Consider the following 20,883-nt stretch of genomic DNA (forward strand, 5'->3'; position numbering starts at 1 on the left):
ATGAAACAACTGGATCCAGCACTTAACACAGTAAATAAATCAAACACAAATTGTTAAAATCACATTTTGCGTTGTTCTTAATTATTATTTAAGCAGCTTCTCACCTTCTTTAAGTAAAAACAAATCTTTAAACTTCGCCCTTTGTATATCAAATTCTTCTTGAATTTTTTTCTTTTCTGATAGCAATTCCTGTATATGAGCTTGTGAATCTATAAAACATATATAGTGCATTAGATTATTATATACTATATGCCAGTAAAATTAGAAAATTCACACCTTTTTCATTATCAGGTACATTTTTAATTTCTGGTTGCTGATCCATTTGGAACTTTTGAAAGCTAAGGAAAATGTGGTTTAATATAACATATCTTAATGTTTACAGAGAATTAGTAATTGTGATATTTTCAAAAAAATCACCAGAATCATTATTATTTTTCTTCTAATAAGGGAATGTAAGTGGCACTATGACATTTCCTGATAACCTAACAACGTCAGATTCCTTCATATCTGTCATTATTAGGAATAAATTCTTCTAAAATAAATGCAAATTAACCCAATTATATCTGACTCAGTATGATGATTATCAAGAATTTGTGACCATATGGTATTTAATTTAGATACTGTACATTACATTGTCAAACATAAATCTGCCAACAATTAATGTGATCATGATGACATAATTTTTGATTTCTAAAATGTCGCTAAAAATTGACTTTTTGATTTCACTCCATCATGTATCATGTAACCAATAAAATAAATTCCATAGGGGTCACGTGATTAATGATCAGAGGTAGAACTAGAAAACCTTTACAGGGATAAAAACTACAAAAAAAATCTGAGCTGATTTTTTAGTCAACATTTATATCTTATTTATTCCATGCTTTTTTAGTTTACTAAATTTTCTTTTTATTCACTAGTATTAGAGATGTATTATTAAAAAATTCTCTACTATATCTGAATTTTCATTTACTGGTCATTTGCCATTTACATTTAATAAATATCTCTTAAAATGTTATCAGTATGATATAAACAGGATCATTCTGTTAATAAAAAAGATGGTTATAGTTTATTAGAATTCTAGAAAATATACTTGGTTTTAGAAAAAATTATTTATTTATTTATTTTCTACCCTTAAAATTATTTTGATAAGCCTTTTAGGTATATACGGTTTTTTTTTTGTTTTCGTTAAATTTCTTGTGAACATGTCCGAATTGTTTTTGATGTTTTGTTGTTTCCTTTCTCGTATTTTGTGGAATTCCTTCCTGAGCAGTTTTGTTGGAGCAATTGTTATTTTTTTTTTCGTTCTCAACTAGTGATTTGATGATTACCTTTTGATATTTATAACGTGGTTTGACTAATAATTTAAATATATGCTGGTGTGGTTTGGTTTTTACGCAACTAACCCAGTTAGTTGTTCCGTTATAGCTTTTCACAATATTTTAGCAGTTGATATGGTTTCTCATCTTTTCCTGCAAGTTTTGGTGTTTCTTCTGCTTTTAACGTCAATTTTTACCCCACTAACTGTAACAACTTATAAGTGCTATGTTTTCTTTTGTACGTTACAAAAATTCTAGTACATTTCTCTCGAAACGCGTTCCCAGAGATCATTTTTAGTTCTTAAAACAGATGGTTCGTTTTTTATAAAATGGAGTCGTTAAAAATTGATAATTTATGAGAATAAAATTCTATTGCTACACGCCACTGCTATGGAGAAAGCGATTTGAAGTTTGACGATTGACGTTGGCATTTGACATAAGGTGATGTTGCAAATATTGGTGTTCTCTTTTTAATTCACAGGGTCAAGTGCAATTTACCTTAAACACAAAGAGAGCCTGACGAAGAAAGGAACACCCAGCGTTTAGATTTGTATGTCATCAATCATCATAAAAAAGTAAAAAATTAACAAAAGGTTCACTACCTGAATTTTGAGGTCATCACAGCTGAGATGTTCGATAAAAATTGTTGGAAAGCAACTTTCCACGTGCATTTTCATGGGAAATATAACTGCTAAGAGGAATGATCCAAGCTCGAGTTCCGTAGACGGTGTTTACAAACAGAAAGAGGATCATTTCAAGCAGGTAAGTCTTAACCTTTTGCAATGTTTATAATTTAACTGCGCCATAATACAGCTTTGTGTTATTTTTCTTCAAAGATAAACGCGCATTTCAACAACAGTTCCAGTGGTAGATCTTTTGCCAGTGTCAGCAGTCAACAATCCACCTACAGCTTCGCTAGACCTTGGTCCAGAGTTTCCAGACGAAGGTAAGTTATTTGTAAACAAATCAATGTTTATTATCGTAGTCAAAATCTAGAGGAATACTAAAAATCACCCTTGCCTTTGACCAAAGTTTTTTAAAAATACTAAAATTTCATCAGATTGTTTGTATTGATACAGTCTGGAGCAAGATCATTTAAACTTTCAATCAGCGATTACCCACGTGTCGAGCATTGAGGAAGTGACCCCGTATCTTTTTATTTATAAATAAATATGTTCTATCAATCTGCATATAAAGATAACAGTTTTAGTACAAATCTAGACAATTTGGGTTATTTTAAATGATTTTGATTCATAATCAGTGATATATTCTTATCAAACAGTGTTGGAGAACATTTTAAATGCTGATTTTTGAACATTCATAAAACACAACTTTAGAATTCATTCATTACAAAGTTAGTATACTTTCTTCAATTAAATAGCTCATACATTATGGATTTTGTACTGTCTTAACAATGTGAGTTAGAAAATAAATATTTCTAATAAGTTTGATGTTTATTTACAGTAAAATATTTGCCTTAAGTGATTCATAGGACAATGACTTTGTGCAAATTTGACACTTTGTTAGAACAGTTAGATCAGTTTTTGATGTTTCACTTTCCTATAACAATATTTTGTATCTAGTTTTTAATGTTTCAGTTTCCTGTAACAATATTTTGTATCTATTTTGTCCCTTTGTTTCTATTTATAATATTGACTTTATAATATTGTTGATCATTTATTCTCTGATAACACAATCTTATACTTTAGTCCGCCAAGTTTTAACTATTGTTTTGTGTTTGTTAGTCTAATTTTTTATTTTTCCTACAAAAGTTCATAAATGTTCAAAACAGCTTCATTTTTCCCTGTTGTTTCTTTCCAAATAATGAAATAAACAATCAAATTGACAAACAATAACTAATAACTTAATTTTTTCTGTTTTTTACTTTTTTTTTACCTATATCTTCATTTTGGTTCAGTTTTTCAGTTAAATTCTTGTTTATCTTTTCCATTTTACTCTTGGTTAATTGTGCTTATATTTGTGTCTACTTCTCTAATTCTTTTTTTTTGTTTCACCTTTGAAATGTTTCTTTTGACTAAAAGGAAAAATTAATCTTGTCATTAGCTCATTTTTTCCATAATGCTCTGTATTCTGCCAATTTCCTCAGTTTATTTTGGGCCATTTTTTGTTTTATTCTTTTTTTGTTGGTATGATTTTTTTAGAAATATTTCTATTTGATTTTGTTTTAAAACATATTTGTTAATACTTTTCCAATTTTGTCATGTTTTGTTTGCCCTTTATAATTGTTTCTCTTAAATAAAAAGAGAAGTACACAATATATGAAGCATACAGACAAATAAAATCTCCAGATTAATGGTATAAAGTCTTAGTCTACTGTCACACCTTCTTTTATCCATGTCTACTGCTGCTGTGAGGTAAGGCAGTAGTTTGGTTCATTTCAATGTTAAGTAGCTAAGGGAGAATGGAACACATCTTTGATTATTGAGAATTTAAACGCAGATGGGCTTATTCAGCACCATGGCCTCAAGAATAAAGAAACTTTGCATTTTGAGTTCCCATTTACAAAACAATTATACTACTAGATATTATACAATACACAATCTTGACCCAGTTAAATATTAAATATTATTTGATATTATTTAATATTGTTTAATTAAATACATATAAAAAATCTTAATAATTTCTCCCAAGACACTACACCACCTTTCGAATAGCTTTATTTTTCTATGACATTCCATTTTCTGCCAATTTCCCCAATTTACTCAGTCCCTTTTTGTTTTTTTTTTTCGTTTTTCTCATTTTTCTAATTCTTGGATTCATCATTATTATTGGTTGTACAACCCATAGTGGGTCTTGGCCTGTTCTAGGACCAGCTTCCATTCCTTTCTATCTATCACCTTGGTTTTCCAATTTCATACTTGTTAACACTATTGTAAGACATCTTCTACCTGGTCCTTAAATCATGGTCTGAGTCTGCCTCTTCTCCTTACTCTATCAGGTATTTGGTTATAAATGTGTTTTGACAGCTCCATCTCATTCATTCTCTGTAGCCACTGCAGCCTGTTTACTTTGATGGATCTACCAATACTAGGTTTACTATAAAGACTGAAAAGCTCAAATTATCTGAGTTCCTGCAAGTCTTTATAAGTATGTTTGACGATTTTACGTTCAAAACAGCCTAAATGTTCTTAACAGCCTAAACATTATTTAAAGCTGCTTGTCATTGTCCACATTTCTGACACTTAAGTGAGGACAGGCACTACAAAAGCATTGAGTAAAAGAATATCCTTGTACACTTATCCTTCAAAACACTATATTCCATAAAGTTACTCTTAGGTTTTTCTCCAAATTATCACAAATATGTCAGCCCCATATGTGATGTTTGTTCAGTGAGAAAACCTGATATTTCTTAATTCCTCTTCTGAATGTATGACTGGATTTATTAGTTCAATGATCTAATTTTCTGGTCTTATTTTAGACAGATAACAGTTAAATAGTTTATTTACATTCTTAAAAAGTAGATATATTGAAAAAAATGTTATTTTTAAAACTTGTTAAATCAGTTTGAAAAATCTACAAGTGAAATGAGTATATAAGGTGAAAAAATAACTTTTTATGGCCTTCTATAAATATTTCTAAGTGCTAATTAACTGTATTTTGTTCAGAATAGTGTAAATACATATAAAAATTAAAAACAATAGGCCAAACATGCTAATGACCCCTGACAAGATGCTTTAATTGGTTGGTAGTAGGTGTCAACAAAAATTAAAAAAATATTTTCCCTCATCTTTTTGCCAGTTTTCTTCCTTTTTCTGTTTTTGTTTCTTTTTCTCGTTTTGTTACGTTTCTTCTTTATTTTTATCATTTATTGTCATTGTAAAGTTATTTAAATTGGTTTGAATACAATTTTTCTTTTTTAAATTAAAGAATTTTCAAAGTTTGTTTTGACATTTTGTAAAGGGATTATTATAGTTGAGGAAATAAAGCAAACAAAGGCCTTACTACTGATTTTCCACAAAATAAGATGAATTTAAATTTAGGCATTCGTAAAGTGTGTTCATTTCCTTGACTATTATTAGTAAATGAGGAAAGCAAAGGAAAACCACCTCATTGTATTATGCTAGTAATAGTTATGGCTGAAAACAGACATGAGCGAAAACTTAATAATCATGGTTCTCAGAGACTAAAATTTAAATGTTTATAACATCCGTTTACAAGTGGGAACTGCTACAAAACTTACAAAAAATTGTTGCTGGGTTATAAACTGTGGCAGAAATAAATTATTACAAATAAAGAAATATCTTTTAAATGAGAACTATTCATATAGGTTAACCTTCTTCTAAAAAAACAAAACAAACTAATGTCAAAAAATAAAACTAAGCTAGCTGTCATATGTCAACATTAAATTTTAAAACAGAACAGATAAAATGACAGCAATGGCCACAACCTAAAATTTACAATATTAATTATTACAATTTAAATTATTATGAAAGCAAATTTTATTAAAAAAAAAGTCTATCTTTACTTTAAAATTTAAACAAAAAGTTACCTGAGTTTCACTAGATTACACTTGAGTTGTAAACTGGACTTCGCTGGACTTGAAAATGTCTGGGAGAACTGGACTGAGAATCTTTCGACACACAAACAAAAAAAACTGCATCTATAGTCTGGAACGACGACCAGGGACAAACAAAACGAGGATGGAAACAACAATTCTTCCAAACCTCACTTAAACTGCAACTACACATTGAACTGCTACTATTAACTGCCACAAATATACTTATTTTCCATAAAAAGGGACAAAAAACGAGAAAACATTTAAAATTTGTCGTGAAATTTGGACAAACGCTGGAAACAGCTGTCCCTGACAACGCCTCAGCGAGAGTGTCGCAAATTATCTTTTCGGCGAAACCTTCTCAGCAATCTGAATGGATGTTTGTTTGAAACAAAGAAAAATACCAAAGAATATGCGTCCGTGATATAAGCAAACTTAAAATGTTTTCATATCAAATCGCGACGCACAGAGGATTGAAAATACTTTTTGGTATTTTAACACATACGAGGGGATTTCAATATATACTAAGGAATTTACAAATGCTACAAGATAATTGAGGCGTTCCATACTTAAAACTCACCCTGTAGATTGTGAATGAAGAGAAAAACAGAAGAATTATTTTAATAGTATAAAAAAGGCCTTCATTTTTGTTTTTTTTTTTAAATATCTGTAGGTGCTTTTTGAACAGATTCTACAGCGATTTTAAGTCGCGATATTTTTACACACTTAAATCACTATTATTTCTTATTCAATTTTTCAATCTCACAAAAAATACAATACCCTTGTTTCGGGCGGTGGCACTATTGTTTTTTTCATTTTTAATCACAAGACTCTTTCTTACACACCAAAATCTATAAAAATCGTGCAAGCTGTTTCCGAGACAATTGAGGCGATCCATACTTAAAACTCACCCTGTAGATTTCGAATGAAGAGAAAACAAAAGCATTATTTTAAAAGCATAAAACAGCCCTTTTTGTTTTTGAAAAAAGTTTGTTTGCTTTTTAACAGACTTTACAGTGATTTTAGTCGCGATATTTTGCACTTCAAAATCACTATTATTTCGCTGATTTAATTTTTGAAATTTGACAAAAAAGGCACTATTACCCTCGTTTCGGGTGGCGGCACCATTTTTGTCGTCAGTTTTGAGTAGTTACTAAAGAATAATAAAAAAATGATCCCAAGAATATGCTCTCAAATTTCAAAATCAATGTTTTTGACATCAAAAAAGTGGATATTTTCTGTGGAATTCGTCATATATATAAGTTTCGAGAAAGATAAAGGCATTTAACACAAATTTTACAGGTTTCTGTAACCCACAATTCTAAAATACACTCTTTGACAGTTCGATAGATCAAAAATCGTTTTTGGTCCAAAAATTTTAGTTCTATCTTGATGCCTGATTAAATTTATATACAAAATACCGATTAAAACCTTTCTGTAAGTGATCTAAAAGATATGTCTGGTATTTTTTATAATCTAGAAGATATTTCCGTTTGAACAATCTACAAATGCACTAGCGTGATAATACGATAAGAGGGATTTACCAACAGGAAAAACGTTAAAATTAAAAACAATCATTTCAAGTGATAATATTATGTAGACGATTAAATGCACGTGGTATGTATACATATACGTAAAATATGAATAACTGTTAGAGAAAATCTCGATGTAAATATCTCACTAATGTGTGCTAAAATTTGATAATAATATTGAAACAGTAAATAACAGCCGTAATGATGACGATGTCAAAACGACTGCGTCAAATATTGCAAATATTATTCAAGTTTATAAAAACTTTAAAGAAGAAAAACATTAGTTTTTACTGCGTCAAATATTGCAAATATCGTTTGTGAAAACTTTTTTGTTCTTTTGTTAAGCTTGTTTTTAACCGAACTTAGCACTGTAGTTGTATTTATACTTTGACATCTTTTAAAGCAGCTATGTCAAACAAACTTACTGGTGAGCCAAAAGCTTTAAGACCGTAGACTAGTCCACGGGAATAAAACAGGATATTTAATGAGTTTTTTCGTTAATATATACCTATCCTTATAGTAATAGCAACGAATATATGTGTCTATATTCGTTATTAATAGACAAGGCGAAAAGGTCCGATTCGTTCGAAAAAATATATTCCCAATGGATTTTTTTGCATAATCACTTTTATAAGATATCCCAGTATAGGGTTCAAGAGGTGGCCCGTACGAAAAATTGTCGTAATCTACTTAAACACATTCATCTCCCATAAAATATGTTGGTGCCGGTTAGTATTATAAAATATATTTTAAAATTAATATTAATTTTCGATTGCATGATGTTTGTTTATGTAGAATATATTTTTTATATGACATAAATCGGTATTGTACGGTGCAAATGTATGGAATAAATTCGTTATTTCGTAAGCCGGTGAGTATAAGGAAAAATCCCAAAAAGGTCGATTTTTATTTTTAAATTATGATTTTTTGACATACATATATAATACTAGTCATACAAATCAAAAAATGGAATGTCGAAGGATTCAAAAGCGCAACAAAGAGACAAGATTACAGAAATGCTCTCCAAATAAAACTCAACCGAACTAGAGAGGAAGATACTGCAGAGGAGGAATGGAGACAATTAAAAACAATTATAACGGAGTCAGCAGAGGAAACTGTCAGAAAAGCCAAAAGGCAAAGAAATGCGGAATGGTATGATGATGAATGCAGAACTGCAGTAGAGGAAAAAGGCAAGCTAGGCTTAACCAACTTCAAAGAAACACAAGAAATAGCAGTGAGATTTATAACGAAAAAAGAATACAAGCGACTAGAATATGCAGAAGAAAGAAAAGAGAGGCTATGAAAAAACAAGTACAGAAATCGTAAAGCATAACAACAGAAGCGAAAGCAGAAAATTCTATAAATGCATAAAAGAAAGCACACAGTCATTTAGACCAAAACTAACGATATGTAAAGACAAGGACGGAGAACTACTAACAGAGAAGCAAAAAATTATAATGAGATGGAAACAATATTTCGAAGAAAATATATAATCTAAATGCAGACAACGAAAATGAGCAGAACGAAACAATATATTATACGGCGGAGCTGCACATCGAAAATCCGAGTTATGAAGAAGTAGTTCAGATAATAAATAAACTAAAAAACAATAAAGCAACAATAACGGACGGAATTTCGGCAGAATTATTAAAGCATGGAAGACCCGAACTCTGGGAAAGAATCCATTACCTAATAACATTAATATGGACGAAGGAGCAAATGCCAGAGGAATGGACAGTTGGCCTCATACAGCCAATATATAAAAAAAGGAGATAAGAGGGAATGCCAGAATTATAGGCCAATTACATTGCTAAATGTAGTATACAAAATTCTTTCTGGTATAATCTACAATAGATTATTAGAATACTCCGAAAATATAATTGGTGATTATCAAAATGGATTCAGACCAAATAGAGCCACTACAGATAACATATTCATACTAAGAACGATACAAGAAAAAGCTTATGAATACGACATAGACCTATATAATATGTATATAGACTTTAAACAAGCTTTTGATAGTGTAAAAAGAGACATAATGCTGGAAGACCTTTGTAATCTAGGTATACCTAAGAAATACATCAGCCTCATAAAAATGACGTTGCAGGGTTCAAAAGCCGCAGTCAGAGTAGATGGAGAACTGACTCCCCTGTTTAACATCAACATGGGAGTAAGACAGGGAGATGCCCTATCAACCATGCTATTCAACCTAGTTCTTGAGGCAGTCATCAGAAAAACCAATATAACCGGCCATATAAACACCAAATCAGTACAAATTACTGCATATGCAGACGATGTAGCCATCATTAGTAGGAATAAGCCACGACTAATGAAAGTGTTCAAACAAATTGATCCTGAAGCAAGAAAAAGAGGTCTCAAAATAAACGAAGCAAAAACGAAGTTACGACAGTCAAAAGAATAACTGACAATGAAAATAATATCACAATAGACAACTATACTATCGAACGAGTGGATGCCTTTACATATCTCGGCACAGAAATCAATCAGAAGAACTCCGTAAGTAGCGAAATTAATGCACGTATTTCCAGCGGGAATCGTACATACTATGCTAATAAAAGATTGATGACATCGAAATTATTAGACAAAAGAACCAAAATGACTATCTACAGAACACTGATTAGACCCGTAGTAACCTATGGATGTGAAACTTGGGTAATGACGAAAAAAGATGAAGCCCAACTCAGGACATTCGAGAGAAAAATACTGAGGAAAGTATATGGCCCGGTACAAGAGGAAGATGGCACATGGAGAATCAGGAGAAACGACGAGGTTAATGAGTTAAATGGAGGTTATGATTGTAAGATTTGTGAAAAGTCAAAGACTGTCATGGCTGGGACATCTGCAGAGACAAAACGATGCAAAAACAACAAAGAAAATGTTACAATGGAAGCCCATAGGAAGGCGAAAAAAAAGGAAGGCCCAGAACGAGATGGTTGGAAGACGTGGAAGACGACCTGAAAACAACGAACATAAGACAATGGAGAAGAAGGGCACAAGAGAGATCTGAATGGAAGGACATAGCCAGACAGGCAAAGACCCATCCAGGGCTATGATGCCAAAAGAATAAGAAAGATATCATACTAGTGACGTTATCCGCCTGGGCGTGATGTCATAATCGATGATTTTTTTAATGAGAATAGGTCATTTGAAAGAATGACAGAATCTGCTAGCTCATTTGAAAGGTTATTGAATTTTCTATTCAGTAATATAAACATTAACATGATTATTTATACAGGGTGTAAAAAATAATGTTTTTTAAATCAAATTAATTGACACAAAAAGAATATATGTAATTTATTTAATTCAAAATACATTTTACTGCTGTCAGAAAACAGAAAAAAAATGTTTATCTAACAAATACTTCGCAAATTGCTTTTCGCTTAAATTAAATGTTCAAACTGCCAAGGGCCAGGTGGGTGGCAGCTCGAACATTGAATTTAAGCGAAATGCAGTGTTTATTTGTTAAATAAACATTTTTTCTGTTTTCTGACAGCAGTAAAATGTATTTTGAATAATTTTTGTGTCGATTAATTTAATTTAAAAAATATATTTTTTACACCGTGTACAACTAATTATGGTAATGTTTATATTACTGAATAGAAAATTAAACAACCTCTCAAATTAATAAGCTAGCATACGACCCTTATTCTTATTTTAAAAAATCATCGATTACGTCATCACATCCAGATGGATGACGTTACTTGTATGATATGTATGCCAAAAACTCATAATTTAAAAATGAAAAACGACCTGTTTTGGGAGGCTTACGAAATAACGAATTTATTCCATACATTTGCACCATACTGTATATGCTACCATCATGTTAAAAATACATAACAAAGAATAAAAAAATAATAAAAAAATTACACTTTTTACATTGGAATGAATAACAACTGAAACTAATTTTTCGTGAAACAGTTTAAAGCACGTTTGCAGATAGAAACCCGGCTCAATTGGTCTCATTTAGCAAATTCGTCGGCAGAATGTAGTAGGATCTGGTTACCCATATTAAAAGAGTAAATTATTAAAAGGAAAATACCAGTATTGGTAAGTCAGTAACATATAGAGAATACATCATTTATGTTTTTTAAATAACAAACATATAAAATCAGAATTTGGTGTTTATTGAAAGTAATCTAAATGTAAGACCAAATACTTACCATGTCGGGATAGGATTATGAGGTTTTTTTTCTGGCTTTCTCTCATAATTTACTATGGAATCACTAACAGGAGAATTTTACTGTCATGGCATGCGTTTGTCTTTTTAAAGACGAATTACATGCTATGATTTTTTCTGACGGATATTCTTAAGTTAAAGTTGATTTCATGTAATCGAATGAACTATCTTACAAGTAAAGTCGTCCCAGGAACGCAACTCAACAATATTTGATAAAAAAAAACAAAATTTGGCTAATTTACTAATGTTTATATTTTGAGAACGATTTCCGAAGTGGAAATTGAAACGTCAATAAACTTACTTTAACCTTTAATTGTGGCTTATTCCGTGTATAATGACTTTAGCGGCCCGTGAATGAAGAAATGTGAGCTATTCTGTATTGTATATCAGCAGGGTGTGTCTTCTTACGCCTATTTGTATGCTTGCCCTGGGCATCTTTTAGAGAACATTTACTCAGTGGTATTCTATTTTTAATTCGGCGGATCTGAATTTCAATAATACCGAAAATACTACGAAAAGCTTTGGCACAAATACTTACGTCTTTTCCTGGTAGTCGAATTTTATACATAAAAGAAGCTACATGTGGTGGACCTTGTTGATCTCAAGCTTTGTTTGTATCTTCATTTTCACTGTCACTAGTAGTATTGTGGTTAGGTAAAGCACCTTGTGGAATACGACTGCGTCGTCTTTGGACAGGAGTAACGCTAATGAGGCTTGATAAATATGAATCCTGCTCATCTTTGGTCTTGGTCTGGTTCAATTTTTTCAAATGCGAAAAATCATGTCATATTTTCTCTGTATTATTAACTATCCTTCTACCACAATTTTACAATGATTACCTTAGTCCAACCCTTAATAACCCTTCCTATTCCAGTTCAACCTCCCCTCCCTTAGAAATACAGACAGTTTTAAAATAGCAAGAAGAATGACTCTCTTGATTGTTGACTGTTGCTAGGGACAGTCGTTCGCTCTTTCGTCTGCTGAGTCTCGCTAGGCAGACGTATACCCTCTCTTGCCTGTTACCTCTCGCTTGGTACAGACGTACCGCTCGTGCCTGTTGTCTAGCGCCGAGAACGGACGCTCTTCTTCGTTGTTGACTGTTTGGTGACAGGGGTGTTTTCTATACTCTAATTCTCCCTCTCCCGCTTTTAGTTACGCAAAAAATACCGCAAATACTGTTCAAATTCGTGTACAGGCGCAAAATGTGCTCTATCTCGTGATCTCAGTGTTAGTACTGCGAGACACGTGTTCAGAATCCGGTACCCAGACAGATTCCCCGTATGAAGAACAACCGCGACTGAAAGCCTGTAAATACCGCGAGTGTGTGTGTGCAGCAGAAGAATTGGTAAGACTTTGTATAAACTTAATTCGCTATAATTAATCTGTATAACCTTTTACCACATATCCTAATTTATTTGAACCAGCCCTATACAGTCCTCATACATTATAGTCATAATTTCACATATGTACACCCTTTTTGTACAACTAGTAGTATTGTGGTTAGGTAAAGCAGCTTGTGGAATACGACTGCGTCGTCTCTGGACAGGAGTACCGCTAATGAGGCTTGATAAATATGAATCCTGCTCATCTTTGGTCTTCATATTATTAAACATATTGTAAACCTTTTTGTATATTTTTTGGGGTCCTAAAAGTGACATTCTCAGCAAAATTCAGCTCGTTCGTATGATTTTTGAGAGCTTCAGTGACATTTTCGTCTCTGACGACTGGAGGATAACAATTAAATGTACTTTATTTTTATTGTTTTTATGTAATATTGTATTATTTTTCTTTCTACTACTTTTGTGTGCATATAAATGATTGTTTTATTACTATTGTAACATGCTCTGTAGTTTTTACTATGTAAAAATTGTCAATAAACATATCTATCTACTATCTATTGAGATATCCTGTGCAAAACTTATTTTCCTGGACTAGAGGAAGGAAAAATATTTATTTAGATCCGTATTACTTCCAGTCGAGTCATTTGTTTGACGAGGTGTGTAGGCGCTCACTTCAATACGTTGATAAGATCCATTCGTTCATTCTTTATGGGTGGTTTTTACTATCATAGTGTATTTTTTAATACATTACACGTAAACCTAAGTGCGTTCCACGCGAATATTGCCAGTTGCTTGGTTACTCGTAGATGCGTAACCTTGACTAAACATTATCTACATAATTTTCGGTATTAAAAAAATACCACTCGCTCGATTCACTTAATTTTTCCTAAGTTGTAGATACGACTTGACCTAATGCTGGTGAAAAATACAAAAAAGATATACAGAGTAGTAGTTTAGACTTCGATAAGGTTTTGAATGCGGCGGTATCAGCCGTGGCATGAATGGGATCCTAACAGTTTGCTTTCAATGTGTTTCGTATTATGCTTCGTTAGTAATTTGTGTTTGTTGTGTAGTTTAGTGGAACAGATAAGTTAATGGATATATATTGTGACATGAGTCGTCGAAAAAATTGGAGTAATATATTGTTATAGAGAATCAAATTCGTGCAACACGGCCAATATTTTAAGATATCAGGTATGAAATAAATTAAACGCTTAAAGTAACTGTTCATAATTTTATAGAAACTATGTAGAGTGAAATCAGCTGTACTGGGAGCTCAGTGGACATAGAATTTTGTTCCACCTTAGGCTGTTTCGCTGGATTTAAAATTATCGTTTCCTTTTTACGCTGTGATTAGATCCATACTATGGCTCTACAACCCAATTCTATCCATCTATCTTACTCCATCACATCCAGGGGCCTTGTTATTTTTCTGCAGTTTGATTGCTCTTTCAACCTCTTCTAACGTTGGCAGTTTTGTTGTCACATTCTCTTCATTTTCTGCGTCTTCCAATAGTTTATGTTCTGTGTTTTCTACATCGTCATTGTGAGAGTTATCAGTCAGCAGTTTTTCAAAATATGTTGTCCAAGTTTCTTTAATTTCTTTAGTGTTGCCGTTTTTACTTATGCTCAGTTTAATTTTTGGTTTATATCCTTGTTTAATTTTTTTTTTATAAATTTGTATGCATTTTGTATTCTCTAAAGTTTATTTCCTTGTGCATTTTGTTTATTTATGTGTTTTTTTTGACTACACAGTTTATCAGTTATTGTCTTTTGTTTTCAAATACCATTTTTCTTTCTCTAGTTCGCCTAGTCAAATTTATTTTATGTGCCCCATTTCGTTCTTCAATTCCCGCCTTACACTCATCATCAACTCATTGGTCATCTTCATTTCTTTAGTTAATAGGATCGATTTTGCTGCAGTTAATATCTTCTTCTTCTTCTTCCTCTTTATAAGCAATTTATGTTAAATCTTTGTACCAGTCTTTGCAGACTATCTTCATCTTGAGCTATCAATATTGCGTCGTCTGCGTAACAGAGTATTTTTATTTCTTTGTTTCCCATTCTGTATCCTCTTCCTTTGTTAACGCCTTTGATGATTTCATCCATGATCAAATTGAAGAGCATGGGGCTAAATGAATCCCCTTATCTTATTCCGCTGCCTATTTCTATAGGTTCTGTAAGTTGTCCATCTATTCTGACTTCCATTTTGTTGTTTTGGTAGACGTTTTCGATAGTTTTTATAATATTTAGGGAACTTCTCTATTATACAGAAGATGGATTACATCTTTGAGTCTTACTCTGTCAAACGCTTTCTTTAGGTCAATCAGACACAGAAATGCTGGTTCATTATACTATAGTGATTTCTCAGTAATTTGCTTTATAACGAATATTGCATCTGTACACGATCTTCCACTACGAAAACCCTGTTTTATTAGCACTTGAGAAATTTTAGTTGTAAGTTTTAGCGTAGTATTTAACAAGTTTATATCTCTGTAGTTGTCTGTCTGTTTTTTATCTCCTTTTTTTGGATAGTAGAATTGGTTCACTCGTTCTTTATTCTTCCGGTATTTTATTGTGTTTTATAATTTTATTTTTCATACATGTAACTTATATCTCTGTAGTTTTCTGGCTTTTTTTTAATGGTTGGCTGCAGTTAATGTTTTTTACTTAATAGATTCCACTGGGTTTTTAGTGCTCTCTCTTCATTTCCTTCATATTCCGCCATCTTCTCCGCCTCTTTATTTCTCGTTCAAATTTCTTTTGAGTTTCGAATCTTTTTAGTGTTCCCAAATCTAGAATTTTCTATCAAGACGTGGTCTTTGGTTCACAACATCTCACTCACCAGGTGCCTTTGTGTATGTTTTTGTGGGGAAATAGGATAGAACTGTAGACCATGTTTTTACTAGTGGTCGTTTTCATTCGTGTCTCTATGTAAGCTATGCCTCCCATATTCCGATGTATTCTTTTTCAATTCCTAAGTTTGCGTTTGTGTCATCTGTGACTTATTTGATGTCTTTTTTTGGGGTTAGGTCATGCGTTTGCTCTAGTAATTGATGAACAGATTTGGTGTCCTCATATTGTTCATTCGTTTCGTGTAGCCCCCAAGAAAATCAATAAGGCGGGCACTAAAGGGAAGAAGGCTAAAAGAAAGACCTTCAGGCTTAGAATTATGGAGCAGGTAGAACAACACCAAAATACCTTAAAAATTACCAACTGGAAGTGTAAAGCCCGTAATAGATCAGAATAGCAGAAGATCTTAGAACAGGCCAAGACTTACGAAAAGTACTATCTAATTACTTACATCCTCCAGATCTATGTTATGTCTTCCTCCATATATTCTGCGTATTTACATGGATTTTCTGGCGATGTTTTCCCTGTTACAAGTTTGGTTTTTTTCCTCTTTAAATGCATTACTACTTTTCCCCTACAGCTCGATGGTCAATACGTACTGAAAACTTATGCAATTCCACAAGGAAAATAAAATTCCTATAATTGGCTGTGTACCATAAATCACAAAAGTTTTATTAAAAATTCTTTATAAAAGGTATATAATTTAAAAATCCTTTCGGGATAGATTACAACAAATTGTTCTATAATTTCCATTAGGTGGATTTTCAAAGTTTATAACGTAATTTTGTTTAAATCTCTTAGCAACGTTTTAGTGAAATTTTTAACTTTTTTATTGATAAAGATAAATTCATTTTGCTAGTTTTTTTCAGCCGAAATAATTATCTTTAAATTGAGGGGGCTTTAAAACTTAATTGCACCTATGAAAGCTGAGTTATGATTGGAAAGCACCATTGAATGCCAATTTTGCGATTGTTTTCAACGAAAATTGTTATAACACTGGTTCTAATAATCGGATCAAAGTTTACTAAACACCATTTTGTTAATTTTTAAATAAGTAAAATTAAATATCTAATAGTTTAGGTCCAAAACCATCATTTAAACAATTAAATAGTTAATAATAAATTATCTGAGGGGTTTTCAGCCTGTACGCACCAAAAAACATAAAAATACGTCTACCGAGGGGACATCAAGTGCATACTCAACCCCCGGGCTCCTAGACTAGACGCTGAAAATGAGATAATTCTGTATAGAGTAAACAAAAACTGTAAAATATTTTCCTATTTACCTAGTACCTACGTAAAAAACCTTAATGAAGCTTAGATTTCACTTTGAATAATATTTGAATATATTTAAATGTAAAACTCTGTGATTAAACTAATCTAGATAGTTGTAAAATAAAAATTTGACAGCAAAACCTTAAACAAACATTATTTGGACAAACAAAATCCAGACAGCGTGCCTATTATAATAGTTCGAGGAGGAAAAAACAAATTCTATTTACTTTTATGTGTTTATTGTTTTGGCGATTTGGTGGAAGTCCTTGACTTTGAAACTCACGATCAACAAAGTTCGTGGACCTGCATTAGACAATGATAATTTAAGATTAATTTCTCTATTTAGTGTAAAGTGTCAATCAAATTGTAAACTGCTAAACGGTTTTTTTGGATAGCCGAACAAAATGTTCCATAGCAACAGAGGTAACTAACCTATCAATCGGAAGTCGCTTTAATACATACGAGGAGTGTGCGATAAGTTTTTTAACTATTGCAAATTATAATCATGCGTATACTGTGCACAATGGTATAATTGTTATAACAAAAAATTGGGTATTTCTAGCTGTGCAAGTTCGTGTTTTAAAATGTGTACAATTACTTTGTAGGTTCTAATTTTTAGGACAACGTTGGGATCACAACAAAAATATTATATATTAAATAATTAGCAACGTAGAAATAAAAAACGTCCTGTAACATTGATACAAAAAAAATAATTTAAATTTATAATAAATAATTCTCTCTCACTCTCTCCATTTCTCCCAATGGCTCTATAGCCCAAATCCAGCCTTGCCTCTTCTAAACTATTCCACCAACCTTGCCTATCCCGCGCTGATCTTTAGTTTCTTCATCATCATCATCATTCTGGCTTTACAACCCTGCGAGGGTCCTAGCCTTCTCAAGTATTTCTCTCCAGTCGTCCCTATCCATCGCCTTTCTCTGCCAAGCACGTATTCCCATATTTCTCATGTCTTCATCGATGTTATCAAGGAACCTTGTTCTGGGTCTTCCTCTTCTTCTCTGGCTAATGGGTCTATCAAGGAGCGTTTCTCTAGCTGGGTCATTTTGTTTCATCCGCATTACATGTCCTATCCACCTCAGACGTCCTATCTTAATATGTTTTACGATATCAGGTTTCTGGTATATTCTATAAAGTTCGAAGTTGTATCGTCTTCTCCATACTCCATTGTCATTCACTGCTCCATAGATTCGCCTTAGTACTTTTCTTTCGAAACACCCTAAGATGTTTTCATTATTTTTTGTTAGAGTCCAGGTCTCTGAACCATATGTTAGGACTGGACGTATTATTGTTTTATTTTTGTATTTCTCGATATAATTGTGGATTTAAGGATGAGATTGAGCCCAAAATACTTGGCCGTGCAAGTTCTGCGGTTTATCTCTGCGGTAGTATTATTTTCAGTGTCAAGGAGCGCTCCCACGTATACAAATTCGTTCACTGCTTCGATGACGTCGTTTTTCTATATCGAGTGGTCGTAAGATTTGTGGTTGCGTGCCTATTTTCTTATACAGTAGAACCCCGATTATCCGTGCGCGCTTTATCCGGGCGGTGGATTCTCCGTGCCGCATATTAAATTGATCATCCGTGCGCGGATTATCCGTGGCTAACGGCCAGAGGTTGGTGGCGCCCATGAACGCTGAATAATGCACCGTGTAAACATGCATCGCTGAATAATGCAGCACCGTGTAAACATTCATTTCGGGGAATCCCCAAGTTTTCTCGTATTTTCGTCAACTGCTGACCGGTTCGTTAGTTGAACGTAAACAGGCGCACAAAATGCAGCGTACGGGTGCTAATGAAAAGCGTAAACGCAATGTTTTAACTATTGAGCAAAAAATGGAAATTTTGAAACAATTTGAAAATAAAATAAGTGTGCTATGTTGGCTAAAACATATAATATTGGGAAACAAACAGTTCGTGACATTGTGAAGAAAAAATCCGAATTACAAAGCTTTGTAGCTAAAGCGGACAGTGCAAAAGCAATTTGTGACAGGAAATCTCTAAAAGGGTCTACGTTTCGAGAACTTGATGATGCTATGACCAAGTGGTTCTTGCAGAAAAGATCAATGGGGGTTCCAATATCAGGATCTATGTGTGCTAGGCAAGCTGAAAAGTTTCACGAGCAGTTGAAAATTAAAGGCACCGTCTCGGCATCTTCTGGTTGGCTTTACAGATTTAAAAAACGTCATGGAATACGAGAATTAGCTGTTCAAGGGGAGAAATTAAGTGCTGATGATGTAGTTATGGTAGAATTTTGCTATGATTTTGAAAATCTCATAACGGAGCACGACCTAAAACCAGAGCAAGTGTATAATGCAGACGAAACTTAATTCTTTTTACGTATAAAGTACATATTTTTCAAAATAATTTTTTTTAGGTTTCAAATCAAGCAAAGACCGTATAACAGTTTTATGCTGTGCTAATGCGTCAGAAACCCATAAGGTTAGGTTAGCCGTCATTGGAAAATCCAAAAATCCGAGGGCTTTTAAAAATATAAAAACACTGCCCGTTGATTATTATAATCAAAAGGCAGCTTGGATGGATCGTGTAATTTTTAAACAGTGGTTTTTCCAAAAATTTATACAAGTTAGAGCTTATCTACAAGAAAATAATCTTCCACCAAAGGCTGTACTGTTACTGGACAATGCGCCATCGCATCCTGATGTAGAGCAACTAAAGTCAGCAGATGGAAACATATTCGTAGCATATTTTCCTCCGAATGTAACATCTATTGCCCAGCCAATGGACCAAGGTGTTATCGAGGCCATGAAAAGGCTTTACAGGAAAGACCTTATGCTTCAACTGTTGGGAGAATGTGATATTTTGGGATTTTGGAAACGCCTAAATTTAAAAGAGGCAATTTATGCTGTAGCTCGGGCTTGGAGTGAAGTGAAAACGGATTATATTAAAAAATCATTTTATAAAATAATGACCTTAGAAGATATGGAAGATGAAGACGGTAATCACGTAAATGAAGGTGAGCTATCGGTCGAAAACATAGCATCTATAGCCTCACAAATCAAAGGTTTGGAAGAAACGAACAATAACGAAATACAGGAATGGATAGAATGTGATCGCCAAGAAACAGGGTATCAGATTATGAATGACGATTATCTTACAGAAAGTTCTGACACAAGTAGTGATGATGATGAGAATTGTGCTGACAATGATTGCGTCATTAAGACAAGTCATCGGAAAGCAAGGGATGCAGTAAATGTACTTATTCAATATTTTGAAGAACAGCCTGGAGCTGATGACATTCATGTACTTTAGCTTAAAAACATAAAGGAAATTATAAAGTGTAGAAGTTACGAAGCTCAAAAACAAACCAAAATTAGTGTTTTTTTTAAATAATTTTTTTTAAATATGTAATGTTTATTCATAGCATATACATTATGTAGAAATAATAATATTTATGTACTTTTATTTTTTGTTACATTTATGTTGTATGTATCACGTTTCTGCTCTTCGTTTGACACATGTATTTGTCTAAATAAATTATTAAAAAAATAAATTGAGGTCTTTGGATTATCCGTGTTTTCGATTATCCGGCGAAGGCTCGGCCCGGGCTGGCCCGGATAATCGAGGATCTACTGTAGTTCGTTTTGTTGATGTTTATTATTAAACCCATTGTTATAGCTGATTCTTTTAATGCTACATACGCCTCTCGTACAGCGTTTTCCGTTCTCCCAACAATATTGATATCATCAGCATAGGCCAGGATTTGCACTAATTTATTATATATTGAACCAGTGGTTGAGATTTGTGACATACGTATTACTTTTTCCAGAGCCAGATTGAACAGTATACAGGAGAGATTGTCTCCCTGGCGCAGCCC

At 32.8% G+C, this 20,883-nt stretch overlaps 1 protein-coding gene across 1 annotated transcript in view; it reads left to right on the forward strand.

Annotated features, from left to right (window-relative positions):
• Positions 1-1,775: 1,775 nt before the first annotated feature.
• LOC140447373 (serine/threonine-protein kinase S6KL-like) overlaps positions 1,776-20,883 on the forward strand; it is a 290,169-nt gene continuing 271,061 nt past the window's right edge. Inside the window, exons 1-2 of the mRNA XM_072539983.1 lie at positions 1,776-2,078; positions 2,153-2,262. Coding sequence (XP_072396084.1) covers positions 1,992-2,078; positions 2,153-2,262 — 197 coding nt within the window. The 5' untranslated portion in view covers positions 1,776-1,991. The remainder of the gene's footprint in view (positions 2,079-2,152; positions 2,263-20,883) is intronic.

The sequence above is a fragment of the Diabrotica undecimpunctata genome, chromosome 8 (assembly GCF_040954645.1).
Source record: "Diabrotica undecimpunctata isolate CICGRU chromosome 8, icDiaUnde3, whole genome shotgun sequence".
Lineage (NCBI taxonomy): Eukaryota > Metazoa > Arthropoda > Insecta > Coleoptera > Chrysomelidae > Diabrotica > Diabrotica undecimpunctata.